Source organism: Rhinolophus hipposideros (genome assembly GCF_964194185.1).
Source record: "Rhinolophus hipposideros genome assembly, chromosome: 4".
NCBI lineage: Eukaryota > Metazoa > Chordata > Mammalia > Chiroptera > Rhinolophidae > Rhinolophus > Rhinolophus hipposideros.
The window spans coordinates 63,235,220-63,256,521 of NC_138050.1; the positions used below are offsets into that span (position 1 = coordinate 63,235,220).

General features: G+C 49.0%; 1 protein-coding gene across 4 annotated transcripts in view; it reads right to left on the reverse strand.

Annotated features, from left to right (window-relative positions):
* Window position 1: 1 nt before the first annotated feature.
* Window positions 2–21,302, reverse strand: part of FARP1 (FERM, ARH/RhoGEF and pleckstrin domain protein 1) — a 263,226-nt gene continuing 241,925 nt past the window's right edge. For all 4 annotated transcript variants that reach the window (XM_081047178.1, XM_081047179.1, XM_081047181.1 and 1 more), the window contains 10 exons: window positions 19,286–19,523; window positions 15,789–15,919; window positions 10,384–10,452; window positions 10,072–10,161; window positions 9,335–9,417; window positions 9,141–9,253; window positions 8,429–8,595; window positions 3,503–3,610; window positions 2,952–3,103; window positions 2–1,514 (listed from right to left, as the gene is read on the reverse strand). In XM_081047178.1, coding sequence (XP_080903304.1) covers window positions 1,433–1,514; window positions 2,952–3,103; window positions 3,503–3,610; window positions 8,429–8,595; window positions 9,141–9,253; window positions 9,335–9,417; window positions 10,072–10,161; window positions 10,384–10,452; window positions 15,789–15,919; window positions 19,286–19,523 — 1,233 coding nt within the window. In that variant the 3' untranslated portion in view covers window positions 2–1,432. The remainder of the gene's footprint in view (window positions 1,515–2,951; window positions 3,104–3,502; window positions 3,611–8,428; window positions 8,596–9,140; window positions 9,254–9,334; window positions 9,418–10,071; window positions 10,162–10,383; window positions 10,453–15,788; window positions 15,920–19,285; window positions 19,524–21,302) is intronic.

The window sequence follows — 21,302 nt, forward strand, 5'->3', positions numbered from 1 at the left end:
CTGGATTGTGGCGTGAGGTATTTTTATTCCCTTTTGTTAGTACTTAAAACCATCTGGTACATCTTGTAAGGCAAATGACTAACACATCTCAAGCTCCTCGTCCATTTGCACACTGCCATTCCCACATAAGTCAGTCACAGCTCCGCAGAGTGGGGTAGTCCTGTGTTTCTCAGGTAGGGGCTTTCTCAGGTGTGGCGCAGGGCCCTGGAAGAGAACTGGGTTGGATTGGCCGCGCCTTCTGGACCGTGTCAGAAAGGGCTTAACGCTAGGGAATAGCTGCCACCCCATCGCCACAGAGAGGAGGCAAACAGATTTTGACTCGTGGGCCCCAGCAGTTACTAGAAACATGTTCCCTGTGTAGTTCGACTGTCAAGGATGCGCAATGTCATATTGTTGATATCCCATACCTGGGGGAATGAGTATAAAAAAGAAAAAAGAATGGTTTTTGAAGACAGGCACAATATATACTACTATTGAATGTGCAGTTGCAAACCACAGTTGCAGTAGGTTATAGGTAGGTATGATGATGGGTGCCAGGGGACGATGCGCCATGACGTATGGTGCTTCTGCGTCCATTGGAAGCTCACGAAAACTCTCCATGACGTAACATACCACAAATGGCCCTGATTATTCACATACAGGTTTTCATGCGTGTGAAACAGACAGCAAACACCACAGCTTAATACCTTCCCATTGTATACACCACTCACAGTACAGTGATAGTCTAGAGAGCACACTGGGTTTCTGATTTCATAACAGACAACAACCCACTACAGTTGGTAAATAGGTCATCACTCAAACAATTTGGTCAACTTGCGCCAAAATGTTGGTCTAGTAACCAGTTTCCTTGGAGCACGAGACCCCAAAGTGGAACGTTGTGTGGTACAAATTGCTAACGAATCAGAGGAGTAAATCCCACTAACTTCCTATTATTATAAAAGTAGAAAGATTGAAAAAAAAAAAACGAAATCTGAAAATGATCTCATTTGCTTAAGACTGTGCTATGTGTATTGCAAACACTGGAAAACCCATTTTTTAAAATGCAGCAGCCTATAAAAAAGGAAGAGTGTTTGCCCTGTCTTTTGGTTGAACAGATGTGTTTGTACTGCTTTTAAGGTGCAGTCGTGGAGGAAAAATTGTCATTTGGCACTATATTAATGACAGTGTTTTAATACTGGCACAAGCTAAAAACAGCCCATCAAGAGAATGACAGCCAAAACGCCACCAGCATTGGAGGTGGGAGCACTGTTCCGTTCAGATGAGCGGTTAACAGCTGAAAAGACAAGGTTAAGAATGGTTCTGTAGGGACAGATGAGTTGCTGTAAAACCGTGTTTTCCAGACAGGTGTTAATTTTACTAGGCTTCATTAATACAGAAAATGTCTTCCAGGAAAGCAGCCACTGCTGAAACAATCAACAGGTATGTCCTGTCATCAGTACACATGAGATTCTTTGTGACTCAGAACGTGGGCCCGCGAGGCCGAGTTGGTGGCACTTCGGATCACATCCATCCACCTAAAACAAGAGCAAAGCAACTGTCAGGGGCCACGTCTTAGAAACACTGTCACAGCTTCATGACACTGGGCAGCCATGACTTGGAAACTACTGCAGCAGTGACTACTGCCTGGTGTGGAACCTGCCATTTAGTGGACAGAGTTCTTAAACGGACTCTTAGCACCCAGGCAGTGCAAGCGAACCGTTGGCCTGGGTGTGCTGCTATTCCGGAGAACCAGAAGGACCGCGATGGCTGTGCCCTGGCCGGGTCACACAGCAGCACACTCCAGCTGGAGCAGTTAGAGGTGACACGCATGCTTAGTGGGAGTTCCATACTATACGTACGTTTGAGTATTTGTGCTGTACTGGTAGTTTTCAGATACCCTGGGGACAGTGGCATTGCCTGGAGATATTTTTGGTTGTCACGAGGGGGTGCACCTGGGATGTAGTGTATAGAAGCTAGGGATGCCGCTGAACATCCTACAGAGCACAGGAGATATCCTACTTCCCTCAACTAGGAATTGGCTGGCCTAAAATGTCAGTGGTGCCAAGGTTCCCGCCTCCGTGAAGGCTACAGCCTGGCTTTAGACATCCCCGAATCAAGTCTTTTTGGGATCTCACCACTGCAAGGCGAAACGATCCTTGCCACAACAGTGACAAGATCCCAACGTGGATGAATTGTGCAGGGTCCAATTTGAGAAGTGCTGTCCCTGGGCTCACTGCTCAAGCGCTGGAGCTGAGAGACTGCTGTCCTGGGAGGTTTCAACCCGCTAACTTCACTGGGGATTGCGCTTTGATTAGAAATGCTTGTGGGTAGTGAGGGAACGAGTTACTGCCCTGTCAACAGCATGGTCAGGAGAGAGAAGTTTCTCCCTACGTGAGATGGTGACTGCTGCCCTGTGGACCCTCGAAGGTGGTGGATCAGCGGTGACCACTGCTTGTGCAACCGAGGACAGCCTGAGGCCAGGGACAGACAGAAGCCACTGGTCAAACCTGAGGCCCTGGCTCTCCCAGTTGACTTTTTTTGTCTGCAGGAAGACTGCTGCCACTGGGTCTCGCAAATAAAGTAACTGGGAAGCACTAGATTCTTTCCCTTCTTCATGTGATCCTTTGACCGGAAACAGCCTTTTGGCCATAGCCCAATCAGGAATGTTAGGGCTAAATTACTGAAGCCCTGGATTGCACACATTAGAGATTTAAAAGTGCAGTGTGTGTAGCATTAACTTCTACTGTACAGGTAAAGGACTGAGGTGATTTTCCAGGGAATCATGGCAGGGACTCTGGCAGACGAGGTTTATTCTAAGCAATTGCCAGGGTTAGAAGGAAAAGCACATTCTGGAAGGCAGTGAATGCCCACAGTGGGCTGTAAGAGCCTTACCCACTCTCGGGAGAAATCTTACTGTTTAGAAGAGGAGTGTCCTTTTTCTGCAGGCCCCCTGTGCAGAGGGAAACATGTACCTTTCAAACGTGTATTCACTTTCAGCCCTGAAGTAGTACACGTGGGACTTGAAATGTAGCTTGAACACGTAGTCTTTGTGGATCTCCTCCGACTCCGAGGGAATGGTGAGTGAATACCCAAGCAGAGGCAGGCTGGCGAGGGGGTGATTGTCCTGGAAATGGTCAACAGAAGTGGCTTTGGAGAGGTGGCCACAGGCTTTGAGCCTGCCTGCAGCCTCTTACCCCAAGCAACTCTGGAAACCAAGGCAGCTGGTCTTGGCCAAGGCACTGTAGTCCAGCTAGTGTATCCAGGACATGAGCCATCAAATAAATCATCCCCCCTTCTTTGTCCACTGAGCAGCCAGCTTAGCGTTGACGGTCCCATGGGCATGACCTTGGTCTGCAGGCCCCTTGCTAATACTTGGCTTCTCTCCACACCTGGCTGTGGCTCAAGGGCAAAGTTCTTCCTCCTTGCAGGGGGAGGGTGCTGCGTGGGGGTCCCCAAGGCTCTCCCCAGCCCACACACTGAATGTCTCGTCCCCAAGGCCACCTACCCTGTGTGCGGCACGTACCTGGTGTGACTTGTAGAAGAACAGGCAGAAGTTCGTGAACACCACCCACAGCTTCTGCCACCCGTTGCTGTTTTTGAATTTCCTTAGCAGGTTCCCAGACAACTGATTCTGAAAGACAAGTCGGGCCTGTAAGGAGCACAAATGGGATCCCCACCAGCGGGACGCAGCCTGGTCCCGTGGGAAGGACGCTCGGTCTTCACAGTCTAGTGAGCACCTCAGTGGACAGACCCCGCCTATGGGGATTCCGAGAACAGGCGTCCTGCAACTGTCTGAAGAAAAAGGCATTTCTCCCTAGTAGATGGAGGAGCCCCTGAGAGTTCGACTTCATGAGCCTGACTGGATTACTTTTTCTTGTCACCTATTATGGGTCAAATCCCCCTTAACCCCCAAAGATGTGCTGATAACCTCAGTACCTCAGAATGGGGCCTTATTTGGAAACAGGGTCCTCAGAGGTACACTTAGTTAAGAGGTGATCACACTGGAATAAGTTAGGCCCTTACCCCACTATGACTGATGTCCTTATAGAGAGGAGGGACACAGAAGCACTCAGGGAAGAGTGCCCTGTGGGGACAGAGACAGACTGGAGCGATGCGTCTATAAGCCAAAGAACAAGGACAGCTAGCAAACCACAGATGCTGGAGAGGTAAGGAAGGATCCTCCCCTATAGCTTTTGGGGGGAGCTTGGCCCTCTTGAACCCTTGAATTCCGGACTTGTCCTGCAGATGCTGGGACAAATTTATTTAAGCTGCCCGGGTGGCGGTGCTTTGTTGTGGCAGCCGCAGGTAAGGAGCGGCTTATACCCAACAACAAGCCCTCCTGAGCCTCGCACCAGCAGCTCCTGGCTGCCATCTAGTGGCCCAGGCAGAACACTGGGTTTGGGGAGAGAAAAGTGACCTCCCCAGGAGATAAAGGACGAGTTACACGTGTAAACCCTGGCACGCCTGGCTCTAAGTCCATAGCTCCGGTGGTTTCCCGGAGACCCCCAGGAACTGCGAACTCCCAGGCGGCTGCGGTGGGACGCCAACAGCAGAGCATGCGTGTCCTGGCCGACTGCCCAAAGCCCCTCAGTGTCACTGGCTGTAAAGAACACCGAAGGCCTGTCTGTGTCCCTGACAAGCTGGCAGCTTATTACCAGGGAGAATCAACAGAACAGGAAAACGGATGGTGGTGGTGGTCGCACTTCCTGTCACTGAATTATTCACTTAAAAATGGTTAAATGGCCAGGTTTACCACATACCACAAATAAAGATACATAAAAATATACCTGAGTCTAACTTTATTTTATCCCATTGGTACTTTTCCAATAATCTGTATTTAATCCAATAAGCATTTTTAAGTGCTCCTGTAAGTAAGGTCTCAATGGCAGGAGTTTTAAAATGTCTTTGCCCTCAAGTTGCTTACAGTCTGATGGAGAGATAGGACGAAGGAAGTGGACAGACATCTTGTCCATGTGGCCTGGGGCTAAACTGGACTGAGTGGGGAGGGGGTGTCCTAGTCCCCCAGTCAGAGACCACCATCTATCACCCTTTCCGGCTGGTAGAAAGGCACAAGAAGGGGGTGCTCTGATTTCCAAGCAGGTGACGGATGGCACAGCCAGAGTTGGGGTTGTAATGCTTCTGTAACATTACACGTGATTACACGCAAGTCACAGTGCGGAGGTAAAGAGAGTAGCAGGTTTGCCTTATACTTCATATGTTTATATTGAATCAAAGAAATTCCTCCAGAGTCCAATACATTTCTCTTACCTGCTGTTCCCTTTGAAACAAGAGCCAGTCCCAGTGTGCTATACACAGTGGATTCTAGGTAGGTTCACAAGAACACTCAATTCTGCCAGCTGCCTAAAATCCTCTCCGGAACACACCAGGGTATTAGCTCTGAATAAACCCCTGGCCTTGCCATCCTAATAGCCTAGGAACTTTTGAATAATCGTACCCACTGGCCTTTCCTTGCGGCCCCAGCGGCCTCTGAAATTGCCGACCCTCCCAAAACTCGCTCCCCTTGGCTTTGCTCCAATACATTTCAGTCTCTTACTTGGCACCTGGTCTACTCTGTCTCCTGTCACTGCTTTCGAGGCTGAACCATTTTGTCTATGCACACAACTCAGGTCGGCCCCCAACCTGGACCAGTCTCCATCTGCTTTCACAGGAGAGGCCATCATTCTGGAACCCAGACCAGCTGATGCCTCATTTCCTTGCTACCTTTCCCAGTGCCTTCCTCTCCCTCTTGGCTCCCAAACGGCGCTGTCCCTGTTGTGGACTGAAATATGTTCCCCCCAAAAGAGATGGTCAAATCCGAAGCCCTGGTACCTGTGAAGGCGGCCTTATTTGAATGGAAATCGGGTCTTCGCAGATGTAATCAAGGTAAGTCTTACTGGAGTAGGATGGGTTCTAATCCCAGTGACTCATGTTTGTAAGAAGAGGCCATTTGAACACAGACGCAGGCCTTAGACATGCGTCTACAGGCCCAGGAACACCAAGGATTGCTGGCAATCATCAGAATCCAAGAGAGGTACGGAGCAGACCTACTGGGGGCTCCAGAGGAGCCAGTCCTGCTAACAGCTTGATCTCGGGCTGCTAGCTAGCCTCCAGCACGGAGAGAGGATCAACTTCCATTAACCCGTTTGTGGTATGACAGCCACAGACAGCTAATGAGAGTCCCCACCTGATTCTCCCACTGTTGTCCCATACTCCTGGTCCTCTCCTGTATACAGACTGTTAATAACACCCACCTCTCTCCCAGAAATCCCCCGTCCCCAACTCCAGTCCTGAAAACTCAGAACCCTACGCAGGCAAGGCTTTGCACTGACCATCGCAGTGTCAGACTCCCCCCGGTCTGATGTGAACCCCAGTGCTCACTGGCTTGCACACAAACTTCCAGCTCACATTGACGCTGTCCCCCAACATCTGTGTTACTCATTTCTGCCCACACAAGTCCTACAGGAGACAATCAGAGGCGAGAAACAGAGGAGGACTACGAGAAAGCACATCAAGGGGAAAGGAGCTGCTTGCTTCCCCTCCATCATGCAGTGGGGCGAGCAGCCCTGGGAGGATGGGCTTGTCCGCCAGTGAGGGGCGTGAGGGATGTGTGGCACCCACGGAGCCCGCCCCAGACACCAGCCTGAAGGCATACGCCTTGGGAGGGGGTTCTGGCAAGGGAGGGATATTGGCAGACTGACATACTAGTCAATCTTTAACCTGCATTTTTGCCACCTTAAAACCACAGCCCAGGGGCTTGCTTTCACGCTTATAGTTCTCGGCAAACTCTTCCTCCAAAAGCCACATAGTATAATATTTTAGGCTTTTAGGGCCAAGAGGCAAAAATCAAAGAGACTTGTAGTATCCATTCAAAATGCAAAACCCTGTTCTTGGTTCACGGGCTGTAAACACGAAGGGGTGGGCAGGATGTGGCCTGTGGGCCACAGTCTGCTGACCTGGCTCTAACTCACCTGACTATGTAGACAAAGGATGAGCTGTGCAGGCCTGTCACCCCAAAAGCTGGCCTTGAAGTGTTGCTGGACCACCCAGGACCTACCTGTTCGCGGCAGTCCTGAATGACCTGCATGCCTCGGGGATTAAAAAAGTTTCAAGCCTACCAAATGCCCACACCTGACAGTACTAACAATACCCACAAAGGTTGGTATAAAGAGAGACAGACAAGTTCTTTTTCACAGCTTTGCACTTCCACCAGCTTCGCTAGACTGGACACGTGAAGTGTTTTCCCCATCAGACAGTCACTGATTCTTCCTGCACTCCGTGCTGGAAAAAGATCCCTGTCCACCAGAAGAAATCTCTGGCAAGCTTTGCAAATTGTGTAAGGGAAAGAGAACACTGAGTACACTGAGCCTGTCACCGTCCCTGTAGGGGACAGAGGAGAGGGAATGTTCACAGCCGCTGACAGGCCAGGTGCAGCCAAGGGAGCCCCACGCCTCGGGCACGTCCCCTTGAGGATGTTTTCAGAAACAGGCATGAGTTTTAGGACAGTATAGCAGGGAAACGAGATAAGCTTCATGGAACCGTGCAGGTCACTTCCAGAAAATGTCAAGGAATCCCGTCAAGAAATGGTTGGCACATTCCTAATACTGTTGGTTCAAAATGCAAACCATTATTCTTGGCTCACAGTTTCTTACGTGACATTTTTTGGGCCATTTTGGGGGCCAGGTATCTTTAGAAATTCAGAACTTTTCGAAAGATAATCACATACCTCTACTGTATGGCACTGCTGGCAGTGGGCTCTGGGGCAGCAGCCCAGAACCAAACATGATGATTATACGGTGAAATATGAATGTTCACACAAAACACGATGACCAACCTCCTAACTGCTCAGATCAGAGACTCTGCTGCCAATGGGACATGAAGAGGACTTTGTGGCTTCAAAGCTTTCTGAATTTGATAATTTTATGAAAGGTTAGGGATTATGGACCTGAACTGGAAGATGCTTAGGGAGTGGGGACGGGAAAATTCTGGAAGAGTCACAGTCACAATCAGGAGGGCACCATCTCCGAAGACAATGCCCAGGGGTTCTTACATGAACGCCAGGTGACATGGCCCTGGCTAGGACCACCTTTCTGACCCTCCTGCCTCCTTGCACCTCATTTCGGGTGTGTGGGGTGGGGGGGGTGGCTGCTCCAGGACGTGGCAACCTGGAGCTCTCCATCTACCTGTCCTGGGGACCCGTTTGTAGGCCTCTCTAGCACAGACACACAGCTGAGTCCACGAGAGGAAAGAAAAGGGTGGACATGGCCTGAGAACAGAAACAAATGATCACTACACAGGCGGCCTGGGGATGAATGAAGGCCGAGCGAGGCATTGGCACTCACAGGTCAATGCTCCCCCTATTGACAGGCCCAGCGCGCATGCTCAGAAGGACAAAAGTCATGGTGCCCGCCCCGCCCCAGACACCCCCACCCTCTGGGCGCACGGCAGGTACCTCCACGGCCACGCTGAAGTCCACCATGGAGACGCTGGTGTTGCGGTGCCAGCACACGTGCACCATGGTGTTGCCACGGTGAGGGGCCTGGCGTTCCAGGGAGGTGCGCGAGGCGCTGAGGTCGTCCTCGGACTCCTGGTCGGCCACGGCGGCCTCATCGGGGGACTCTGCGAAAGGCAGTGCTTCTGAGCGTCGCTCGCCGGAGCAAGGCGCCCTCCCCTGAACCCTCCCAGGAGCTGAGTGGGCCTCACCTCGATCTGGCCCTGGGGGCCCACAGGCACCCACCGGTCGGGGAATCACGCGAGCAGACGTCTGTTTCTCAGGGCCCCACCCCAGAAGCAGGGCGTGCCATCAGCCCCTAACACACCTGGACACTGGGCCCCCCAAGTGCTGGTCCAGCAATGTGGGTGGCCTTGTTTTCTGTCCTGAGATACCGACATTCTGTGTGACAGGCAGCCTGCTGGCCCAGGGAAGACTGCCCTGCTGCTGCCTCACAGATTTTATCTTTTTTTGTTTTTTTTCACTTCGAGGAAGTGGAAGTTCCTTGATTTTTAGCTTTAAACACAAATGTGGACCATGGATATGAGGCCCACAGGGTAAGGTGACTTTAAATGCATTCCCTCTGTACCACCGCTGTCTTCCCCGCTCCATGGTTCACTCCTGAGGCCCTGGGGCCGCACATGGTCCTAGGAAAGCTTCCCTCCACACTTACTGTTGTCAGGGGGGCTGCTGGCAAGGAACTCGGGAGTGGGGCCACTGCTTTTCTCTGCCAAATCAATGGCCATTTGTATGTCCTCAACCCACTTTTCCATCTCAGACCGAGAACTGAAGAAGAGACAGACGTCAGGTTTTTAGCCCACAGCAGGTGAAAGGGTAAACAGGTAAGAAGTCAGGTTCCCGAGTTACCTGGCGGCCACAATGATGGACTGCCGATGGCCCCGCAAGGTAAGGCAATGGGGCACGCCCCACTCGTCTTCACTTTTCTCTATCTGTGGGATGAGTGTTCATAACATTACTGCCTAGAAGTGAGCGAGACACTCACTGCATTTTCAAACGTTCACTAAAATGGCTACAGCTTGGAGAACCAAGTTAGAGAAATTACAGTTGGAAAGGTGAAAGAAAGGTCAAAATGCATTGAACTTTTTTGGCAGAGCCCATAAGCTTCCTTTTATCCAACCACTGAGGAGAGTGTGGTTATAAACCAGGGAAATAATCCTGTGCTGACCAGCCTCCTGTCTGCATTTGCCAACCAAGGGTCACAAAATATGGAGACCTCGTCCACGAGCATATCTTGGGGGAAGGACAGGTGGCTCTCTGGTCTAGAATGGGCTCCAGTACTCCAGGTAGATGGTGAGGATTTTCTTTCCAGGCCCCCGGGGCCAGGCACAGGGCAGTGAGGCAAATTCACACCGCATGGCCACATCGGTTTGCAGGAGAGGAGCAGGTCCCAGAGTCCCTCTAGGGGAGCCCTAACAAGGCCCAGCTTTCCCACAGCACCTGTGATGCTCCCACTTCCTTGTCAAGACCCTCCTTTTCCCTCCTCACTTCAACCGTCATTGGCTCTTGCTCCCATTAGCCTGGCCCACAGACTGCAGGCAGCCCCAGGGGAGAGCCCTGACGTCGTGCCCTGGGTGCATACTCACGGTCATGCCATAGAGCGGGAGCTGCCCGTGGACTTTAAACTGATTTGAGGCTGTCAGTCCCCTGCTCGTGTACAGCAAGACGTCATTGAACTAGAGGAGCAAGGACAAGTGCGGCTGAGATGCATGGGCTCCGTGTGAAACCCACACGTGCAGAAAGTATATTTCCCAAATCTTGCATGATAATTCGTTGATCTCAACAACTCCAGTGTGAGCAGATCTGGCTGCTCCCCGGGCCTTCTAGGTGCCCCCCTCGGGCTGCTGAGGCCCGTTCCTGTGACCCCATGGCTCACATGGGACACGCAGCTCACTTACCAGGAAGAACATACGCTGCTGGAGCCCCTTCCCAGACAGCTTGCTGAGGCTTCCCAGGCGAATGAATTCCTGCAGAGAAAGCAGACCCGAGTTGGCTGGGAGCGTGCCAACCTGCGGCAACGCACATTCTGGCTTCCTCACACCACGCTCCCTTTCACACTAAAAATCATGGTGATCATAGGTACTATCTACTGAGGGCCAAGCTGCCTCTAAGCTCCTCACCGTCCCAGGAACCTGCAAGGCAGGGATGGCCCATCGGCTTCAGTACCAGAGAGGAACCCATCACTCACAGCTTCCATGGCTGCCCATGGTGGGGCTGGTTCACACCCAGGCCTGTGATTATGCACTTAACTCCCAGGCTTCCCACTGTGAGGGAGGGGACAAGGACCCAGCCAGACACAAAGTGGCAGCAGGGGACCAGAAGACAGATAAGCCATACACAGGAGTGCTAGGAATAGAGGACTCTTCTCCATGATGTAAAACTCTGGTTCTCAAAAACTAGTCATAGGGTCCTAGGATACAAGAGCGAGAAGCAGATGTTCTAAGGAACTCTTTCTCCTGAACGATAAATTCTTGAGTCCACTTAAAAAAACAATCATTTTTTAAAATTGTGGTAAAAATACACACAAAATGTACTATTCGTGACCCTTAGTGCATTCAGTTCGCATCCATCGCTCCTATCGAGGTCCAAAACTTTTCATCACCCAAAAGGAAACCCTGTACCCTCTTTTAGGCAGTCATTCCCCACTTCCCTTTCCCTTAGCACCTGGCAACCACCAATCTGTTTTTCTCTCTCTCTGGATTTGCCCAGTCTGGATATTTCATATGACCTAATCATGTAACATGTGGCCTTTTGTGTCTGGCTTCATTCACTAAGCGTGATGTTTTCAAGTTTCCTCCATGATGTAGTATGTATCAACGCTTCATTCCTTTCTGTGGCCAAATATTTCATATGGATGGAGCACATTTTGTTTATCTACTCACCTGCTACTGTGAATGGTATTGCTATAGACATTCAGGTTCCAGGTTTTGTTTGAACACCTATTTTCAGTTCTTCTGGGTATATGCCCAGGAGTGGAATTTCTGGGGAATATGGAAATTCTACAGGTAACTCATGGAGGAACCGGTAAACTGTTTTCCACAGCGTTGTTTTTAAAACATGGCTGCAAGTTCTTGGACACCTATTAGAAGAGGGGTCTCTGTCCCCTTCTCTTGGATGTGGGTGGGCTGGAGACCAATAGAGTATGGAAGTGATGCTACGTCCCCTCTGAGACTAGGTTATAAAATGGCACATAAGCCTCTGCTTTGTCGCAGAGGCAACAATTGCTCTTGGAACCCTGAGCTGCACATAAGTTGTAAGACCACCTGGCTGAAAAATCACCCGGCTGAACCTGTCCAATTCCTGACTCACAAAACCATGACGTATACTAAAAGGTTTTTTTTCAGCCTCTAAGTATTGGGGTAGTTTGTCACATAATAATAGATTCGGGGAACACCTGCCACCAGGTTTTTCTGTGCCCACAGTAGCGACTGAGCCAAGAATAGGGACTCAGCCAACTCATTTTGATTCTACAGACTTCTGCATGGCCCGACTCAACTCTTCCTTTGGTCCTTTAGGAAATGTGGGTCAAAGACCACGTCTGCTAGTATAAATCAACTGACATATTTTGGAGATCAACAAAGTAACATATAATAAATAGTTGCAGGGCCACAGAATGGATGTTATCATATATAAACGATATGAGATGAGGAAATGGTGTCTGGGGGCTGCTTTTATCACTGCAGGGTATCAGGGAATGAGGCACGGTGACCCTCACATGCTGCTATCACTCCTGTTCCCATCTCGCACATTGGTCGCTCCTGGAACACATTCATTTTCTATCAAATCTTAGGGACCTTGGCTTTTCCCTGAGTGGAAATGAGAAGACAGGGTGGCAGGAGGCACTCACTGCAGAAAGAAAAGGGTCTGTGTTCCAGGGGCTTCAGGGGCAGGGAGCAGAAGGGCTATGGACTCAGTCACCAATGTCTGAGGGCTGGAGATGGAAAATGTCTCGTAGCTAGGATTTGTTTTCATTTTATTTTATTTTTCAAAACCATGGGACAGGAAAAAAAAGAAAAGGCCCCCAATATCCTGAAACTCAAGCTGCTTCCTTCTGGAGGGAAAGTCAAAGATGTCCAGGCCTCTGAGTTTTAAACAAATGACTCCCCCACCCCCACGCCCCTTGTCCCTGCTTCCATTCTGTTCTGTTTAATGAAAAATAATGTGCTCCTGTAACCTAGGCTAGTCCAGGAAAAACTCTCTCTCAGGCACATAATTCTTAGGATAGAGAAACACCCCCAGGAAGCTTGGCTCAAGTATGCCGGGGCCTTTTTGCCTCAGGGAAAAATCCTGCCTTCCAGGACATGATACCATGACAGACGGACCCCAGAGATGTGAGTGGGATTGTGCCTGAAAGCCATAAGCCATGTTAGAGATTCAATTGCAGCTAGTTGGGGGTGGGGTGGGAGGGGGGGTTGTCTCTAAAATTATCTGCTCACCTTTAAAAATCTTAATTTCTAAAATTCCACCTGTAGACAAATCTGTCAGAGCCTTCCTTTCACGCACTAGGCAGGCTATTTGATCATTTAAAATGAATTAATGATAATCAATTGGCCTTGGTGTGTGGAATGCCCCATTTTAGAACTTGCTTCTTTGAGGGCCTAAGCCCTCCTTCCTGTGCTGTTCAGGGTTGACTTGAAACAATGAATGGCTGTGAAGCCAGTTGATGAGCCAATGAATACGCACCTCAGTCGGGTCTGCAGTCAGTAACCAGCACCCCAGTTCCAGCCTCACTTTTCTAAGCAACAATGGCCTGCCTTTATTTAGCATGTGGTGTGTGCCTGACATGTGCTGGGTGTGTATATTAGCTCTATACGTGAGCCTGTAAATTCAATATTACCATCCTCGTTTTTCAGATGAGGAAACTGATTAGAAACTTGCCTCAAACCATGGGGTGGGTTAAGGACGACAGAGCCCGTGTTTGGCTAAATGCTTACGCTGCCCTCTGCAGTGCCGTGCTATGTAACCAGTAACATTTTAAGTGTATACATAGTCTGTTCAAATAAATGGAGGCGGGGGAAGGGAAGATAATTCATATCTATTGTGTTAGTGTTACACATTAAATGGCATTTGATCCTCATGATCTGCGAGGGAGAGGATAGGATCCCTTTGTTATAGAAGGAACGTTCCCATAGGCTGACACATCCCAGCTCTGGGGGAGCTAGAATTTGAACCCAGGGCCACCTACTCCAAGCCAGTGCTCTTTTCATAGCACCATGGAAACCTTTCCTTAAAATAAATTCTTTACAGAAGGTCTGTTTGCCATGTAGTATAATATGCTAAACATTTTACAACGTCCAAAGTTAAGAGAAAATTACATTGATTCCACAGGGCTTTACCAAGAGTTCTGCGTGGATGGGTAAACGTGGTTGTTCTGTGCTCAGGCCTGAAGGAATCGGCTCATCAGCACAGCTGAAGCAAATCCCAGCTTTAATTTCTATCCAGCACTCACCATATAACTCTTCTGACAACTCCTCTGCGTAACTTTTCTGGTTGGTTTTGTAATTAGGCTTGCTGGGAAATATACTGAATACGCAGAGCTGTTCCTTCATGTTCCCTAAGCTTCATAGGTTTAAAGTTTCCAGGGCAGCTACCTGTCAGATAAGACGGAGAGCCCCTTGCATGCTGGAAACTTGTCTACGATTGAGGCAGCCATGCAGCAGATCAGAGGCTAAAATTCCCTTCTGAATCTGGGTCATGAATAGTTCAAACCGGGGGAGCGATGGGAGATAGACCCCATAGAGAGATTTGATGAGATGCAGCCACCTGCTAAAGTTTTGATTCTTAGGAAGATAACTGAAAAAAGGCAGGTTGTGCTGTATTTTTAACCCTGGTCTGGAAGAAGCGTGTGTATGCAACAAAGCCCTGCTTCATTGTGAATGAACTACATCTCCTGAAGGGCACTGGGTAGGTGAAGGTTAACAGTGCACGTGAACTTGCATCTCTCCTAGAAGTGTGTTCTGGCTAAAATGTTATTTTTATTCCTAATTAAAATTACATTATGTACAGAAAACTGTTGTGGGGACAAAACCCCAAAAAGCAGTTTCCAGGCTCTCGGCCTCACATAGAAAGGTGCTGGCTTGGGTAGTAAATGGCCATCAACTGTGATCAGATGCCAGCAGCTGTGGCTAGTTGGCCGTCAGCTGTAACCCGTAGGCCATTGGCCACTAATATAACGGCTGTGGCTACGCTAGCAGAAAAAGGAATGGGGGCTAGCAAGAAGATGGTGGCTGGCAAGCGCGGACTGCTGTTAGGCAGATTATGTAGATCCTGCTTCCTGTGTCTCCAGCCCAGCCACCAGCGAGAATATATTGGTTTGATTCCCCTATCAATGGCTCCATGGGTGTTCCTTTTTGGCCTTACCGTGTCCTGCGCTCTTGGGCGGGGAGTGGGAGCTGAGACCCTGCACGACAAATGGTGCAGCGAGCAGGGTCCCCTGCGTGACAACTGTATTTTTAAAAAACACTTTTCGGGCGGCTGGATGGCTCAGTTGGTTAGAGTGTGAGCTCTGAACAACAGGGTTGCCAGTTTGATTCCCACATGGGCCAGTGAGCTTCGCCCTCCACGACTAGATTGAAGACAACGAGCTGCCGCTGAGCTTATGGGGCAGCTGGGTGTGCGCTCAGTTGGTTAGAGCAGGAGCTCTCAACAACAAGGTTGCCGGTCAATTACTGCATGGGATGGTGGGCTGTGCCCCTGCAACTAAAGATTGAGAATGGCAACTGGACTTGGAGCTGAGCTGTGCCTTTCACAACTAGATTGAAGGACTCTGACTTGGAGCTGATGGGCCCTGGAGATACACTCTGTTCCCCAATAAAAATTAACAAACAAACAAAATCCTGAACAAACTTTAAAAAGAAAAACAACAAAACACTTTTCATACTTACCTGGGAATTTACAGCATGCTTTCATGCACTAACTTTTCCTCTGCTTTTATATCACCATTTTACCCATTCTTTAAAAAAAAATAAAAATTTATCTTCCATTTCCACTTACATAAATTTAAAAAAATAAGCTATCTCAAGTCCTCTCAGAACATGGCAGGGAAAAAGTAAATTAGCACATCACCCAATGAGAAAAAGCAGAATAGAGGTGAAAGGCTAGCTTTATGTCCTAACACCAAAGTTTCGAATGACATTGCAATGTGCAAAGTGTTTTCCCAATTGTCCCCCAGGTGAAAGGAAGCCACTTCAGAAGGAGAATATTTTAACTTGGAGTATCTGTATTCAAAAGGTTCAAATTTAAATCACTCAAATGTCACCGTTCTGGCTTTTCCTCTAATGCATAAGAGAGCACGGCTGCTTACCCTCCCTGGAATCACAAGATTGTCGATGCCAATCAAATCTTTCTTGAGTTCATGTAGCTTCTGGAAATTCTCCATCTTGATCATTGTACCGTGAAGCTGTGCCACCATTTCAGTAATCTCTGCCAAAGCAGCTAATGAAGGAAACAGACACAAAAACGGCAGTCTTAATGGCAGACAAAGGTTTTTTTATCCCCCTCATCTTCAAGCTCAACTCTCCAGGGTAATATGCTGTAGTCGCTGGACTATGTTTGATGCCGTCCTTCTGGGGAAAACACTGCTATTTCTCACAAATAAAAACCAAGTGATTTGCTTTAATGTATTTGCTTTATGTATTTATTTGCTTTACTTTAGTTTCCCAAAAGCATCTTGAAAATGTAAATGACCCCTTCCTGGCTACTATATGTACTGTCCTTCAATGAGAACTGCTTTTGGCAGAGGGGAAAGCAGCAGGGGAATGAGAATACCTGTGATTCTGTACCCAGGGCAGAGATTTTGTTTTTTGTTTTTACCCCGCTCTTTTGGAAAGAACAGCACAGAGACACCACAGAAAAATCTGAGGAAAAGAGGGATCTGGCAGGGAGAGAGTAATTGATAGTGCAACTTTTTGGTAATGAACACTCCAGCTCTCCCCAGTGCCTCCTCCTGCAGAAATTGTACTGCTTATCGAGACGGTTGCAAAGAATAACTGCATCACGAACCTTTATTTTGCAAAATAGGTACATCTCCCCGGTACTGAGAGACACCACACAAGTGTGGGTGGCAGCAAAGCCACAGTAGCTGATCATTTAGGTATTTTTGTCAAAAAATAACTTGTCCAGTGACCTGCAATCATCAGAAAACGAAGTACCCCCTTCACCCTAGCATGTGAACTTTGGAGGGGAAGCATGTCGTTTTCTTGTCTTCTCCCGGAGGATGCAAATTAAATGCTTCCTGGCTTATCACAGAATGCTTTGTCTCAGCCATAGTGACAAACCTCAAGGGTTGCTCAATCTTTAGGCATTACCAGCCAGTTCAGTTCAATAAACAATTACTGGGCACGGAATGCTTGGTGGGGTGGGGGTAAGGAGGCGCTAAGAGAACAGGACCCTGGTCCGAGGTGCTCACGCGTCTGGCATCTTGGGAACAGTGCTCGGTACTCTGCATCCCTGACGTTCAGGAAGGACATGTTCAGACATGCTTTCATTTCCCCAGCCTTTGTACAATGATGCCACCTTATGGCTTCAGCTACATAAATACTTTTTCCATTTAATGGCCAAGGATAGACTTTTCTCCCTGGGGACTGTTCAGTAAAATGTGAACTGGGCAAGTCAGCCAAGGATAGCACGTGCAAAACGAAAGACGTCCCTCACCCTCCTGGCTAATGTCTCTGTACAGCTCTGAGTCCTCAGAGCTGGAACGGCTTTGGGTCATCCTGTCTAGGCACAGCCAACTGGCAATGCTGATACGACAGAATAAGGTAGATGGGCGGAGGTCACCCAAGCTCCAGGTTCAGGGGGGGAACCAGGGCTTCATGGAGGAGGAGTGCTATGACAGGAAAGGACAAGGAGGTGGTAGCAATGACTCCAAGCAGAAGGGATAGAATATGCCAAGGGATGAGGCACGAAACACCATGGTTTGTCTTAAAGACTGACAGGCTATAGCAAACCAAAACCACATCACGAGCCATTTTTGTTCTCTTGTGAATTGCTAATGTCTTAATTATTTTGCCAAATCTTCTCTTGGGTTGTCTTTTTAAAAACTAATTTGTAGGCGTCTTCTATATATTCTAGATACGGACTGAGTGAATTTTCTAGAACAAGCCCCACATCACTGTTCCCCTTCTTAAAACCCTTCCTGTCTTATGTTTGCTCTTAGGTTGAGTGAAGTCTCATAGGGTTTGAGACCCCTAGGAATCTGGTCCCTGCTTACTTTTCCAGGCTCATTGCTGCTTCTATCCCTCTGCATTCCATATAGAACTTCTACTTTCTAGAAGGTTCCACAGTCTCTGTCCCCTGTGTACGTGCAGTTCCCAACTCTATATTCTACACCCTCCCTTCATCCAGTAGCACTCCAATTTATACTCTAGCCCTAAGCTTACACATCCTTTCCCTCAGAAAGCCCCCGCTAAGCTGGAAGGCCAGGTGAGAAGCCCCTGTCCTGCTGTACCAGGCACTTCCCTCTCACAGGTCAGTCACTGCCCAGGTACCGGCTTCTGTGCTCTCTGGTGGGTTCTACGTGTAGGGACCACATCCGTTCCAATCTTTTTAGTATACCTAGTACACAGCAGGTGCTCAATGCATATCTGTTACATGGGAGGCTGGTTGGAGGCCAGATGATGAAGAATTCTGACTAGCCGGAGGGAATCAAAGATCATCCATGTTTTAAGCAAAGGATTAAGTAAGAGATGTATTTAGAAAAGGAGAACACAGGTGGCCTAAGAGATGGGAGGTGTTTATATTAATAATACTTTCGGTGAGAGATACAGGCCTTGATGTACTCATGGGTGTGCTAATTCACGTAATCTGTCGTGTCACCTGTGAAGGAGCCACTCTGTACAGCCTAGGGGGAGAATGTAGGAGATGCAGCAACAAACCTCAGGGCCCTGGCCCTCGAGGGGCTTATGGTGCAGGCCAAGGAGTGCAGACATTAACAGACCACATATCACGAGACAGATGACTTAGGTTCAAAAAGATGACGCGTGGCCTAATGGGGAAAGCAAGTGTGGAAGACCAGCTCTGACCGTTTGCTATCTGAGTGACACAAGTCCCTCACCTCCTCTGAGCCTCAGTCGTATCATCTGTAAAATGGGATAAGAACGCTTACGTCATGGGGTTGTTAGAGGAGTAAATGTATTAACTTTAGTAAGCTACCTGGCCTTGTATCTGGCCCAGGTGCTGAGCAAGTGGCAGTGGCTAATATTATCATGAGGCAGTAGGGTAGGCTGCTCAGTAACATAGGTTCTAGATTTAGGTTCCAAGTCATTTACTTTCCAGCTGTGTGACTCTGGGCAGGTTCCTTAACCTCTCTGGTCTCCGAAACCCCCTATGTAAAATGAGCTCACCGGTGCCTTGTAGGCTAGTTGTGAAGATTAAGAGTTAATTCAGGTGCAGTGCTTAGTAAGGTGACTGGCACATTACCAATGCCCAGCAGCAATGAGCACTAGTGTTTATTACAAGCCATTTTCCGAGGTGGTCCAGGGAGGGAGTGATGAAGTTTCAACCGGGTAAGTAGAGGAAAGCTTCCTGGAGGGGGCTGACTCTCAGTGGAGCTTCTCCAGGGCTTTTTGCACTAAATCTCCCAGAATCAAAGGGAGAAAGGGGAAAGAAAAAAGAGGTCTGAAGGATCCCTATCACTTTCTTTATGGAAAGATCAAGAGATAACAGGAAATATTTGACCAGGTTCTAAAAGGCAGCGCGTGCACGTTGTTTTGAAAACCGGGGACACAGTATCCCAGAGCTCTTCGCCCAAGGAGCCCCTCCCTGCAAGGCTGCTCCCGGTGGCGACCTCCCTTGGCTCACCTCTGCAGTCCCTGAAGTCGGAGTGGCTGGGGGGGTGGTGCTTGCACAGACGCTCCAGGACCTGCTTGTAGTGCATGAGCCGGTGCAGGGGGCGCAGGAGGAAGGTGTTGAGCGGCAGGTAGCACACCTTCTGCAGCTCGAAGTCTCTGCACAAGTTCTCCAGCCGCCGGGAGCCTCTGATGCTGGTCTCCAGCGCCTCCAGCGCCTCGCCGTGCTTCCACAGGTGAGCAGCCAGTTGCTGGGGAGGGGGGGGGGGGCGCAAAAGACAAGGGCAGGGCAGGGGGTCCTGCTTAGTGGAACTGAATGTGCACAGTCCGCCCCGTTTGAGTTGTGGAAAGGAAGGTTACCTCTGCTTTTGTTATTTCATTTCGTTAAATTTCGTATTTTTCACATTTCATGATGTATTCCATTATTTCAGTTAAGTTCTCAAAATGAAATAAAAAGCTCTAGTAAAGCGTTGAGTTAAAAATATGTAGGGATTACAAAATAGGAGATGTATACCTTGTATTAGAGGATTCTTTTAAAAACACGACTGGCAAAAGTAAGGGGAAATAAATGAACAGGAGCTCCTTCTCTGAATACAGCATGGACAGTGGGGATTTATACCCAAGGGGCAGGGTGGGAGTCCTAGGATGGAAAATGCCTGAAAGGAAACCTCAGGGCTGAGGGGGGATTCTGGCTGAACCAACCTAACGGGATCCTTGATGAAGATAAACCAGGGTGACCAGACATCACCGGGGGATAGGGAGAGACGAGGGCCCCCTGCCCCACCCTTGTCTTTTGCCCCCACCAGCAACCACAGGGGGCCTGTGGTTTTCTTGAAAATGTCACAAGATGACAAATACACCGGGACCACTCAATAAATGTCATATAGTTAAAACTATTTATTTCTGTTTAACTCCCCCCATTTGCTCATACAGTAACTGAGTATCTGCCACAAGCTCTGCTACATTCCAGGCACCTGGATGAGAATTAGACACGGTCTCTACTCTGCTGGGGTCTGACCAAGAGCCTTTGCGTAACCAAACATTCGCCAGGCTCCAGAATCTTCTCCAGGCCTGTCTGGGCACTTCCTTATAAATGTACTTTTAGCAAGAACCCTGCTAAGGCATTTTAACCAGAACCCCCACACTGGATATCTGCTCACCCTCAGCCTCAGGTTCCCCACCCTGCCCCTTGGGTATAAATCCCCACTTGTCCATGCTGTATTCAGAGTTGAGCCCAATCTCCCTCCCCCACTGTAAAATCCCATTGCACTGATCCTACAGCTATTACAAAGGTCCTGAATAAAGTCTGCTTTACCATCTTTAACAAGTATTGTTGAACATTTTTTTCCTTGCAAGTGTGGTGGTGGAGACAGACGCAGGGTAAAAAGTTTGAGGACAGAGCATTAAAGGGAGGAATGACTTCCTCATGGCAGGTGGGGAAGAAGTGCAAGGGGAGGACATTTCCAGACAGAAAGGCACTAAGGGGGAGGGGGAACAGAGGACACCCCAGAGCTGGAGAACAGCAGTTGTCCTCGAGTCTCACCCCGTACGTACTTCCCAGGAGGGGGCTTAACTGCTATCCGTGTGCTGCCAACTCCCACACCTGCATTCCTAATCCTGGTATCTCCGCTAATCCTGGTATCTCCGCTCGCACACTCCAGAAACAGCTAGAAACGCAGTGAGTCCAGACACAAACCCAAGACCTCTGGCCCCTGTGACTCTCATTTCAGGATCAGTGCCATCATCAGCCAGTAATTGCTAGACAGAAACGCTGGTTCCCTCATTGTTTGAATCCTTCACCAAATCCTACCAGTTCTATCTACCTCCTAAAACTGCCACACCGCTTCCTGTCTTCATTGCCATGGTCACTGCTCTCATTTCGGCCTTGTGCCGCCCACCACTGTAATGGTGTCTCCTTCGGGGTCTCTGCCACCACTCCTCACCCCTCTACCTAACTGCGTAACAGCCACCAAAATAAACTTTCCACACTGCAACTGGAGCACATTGCCTCTTGCTTGGATACGACAAGA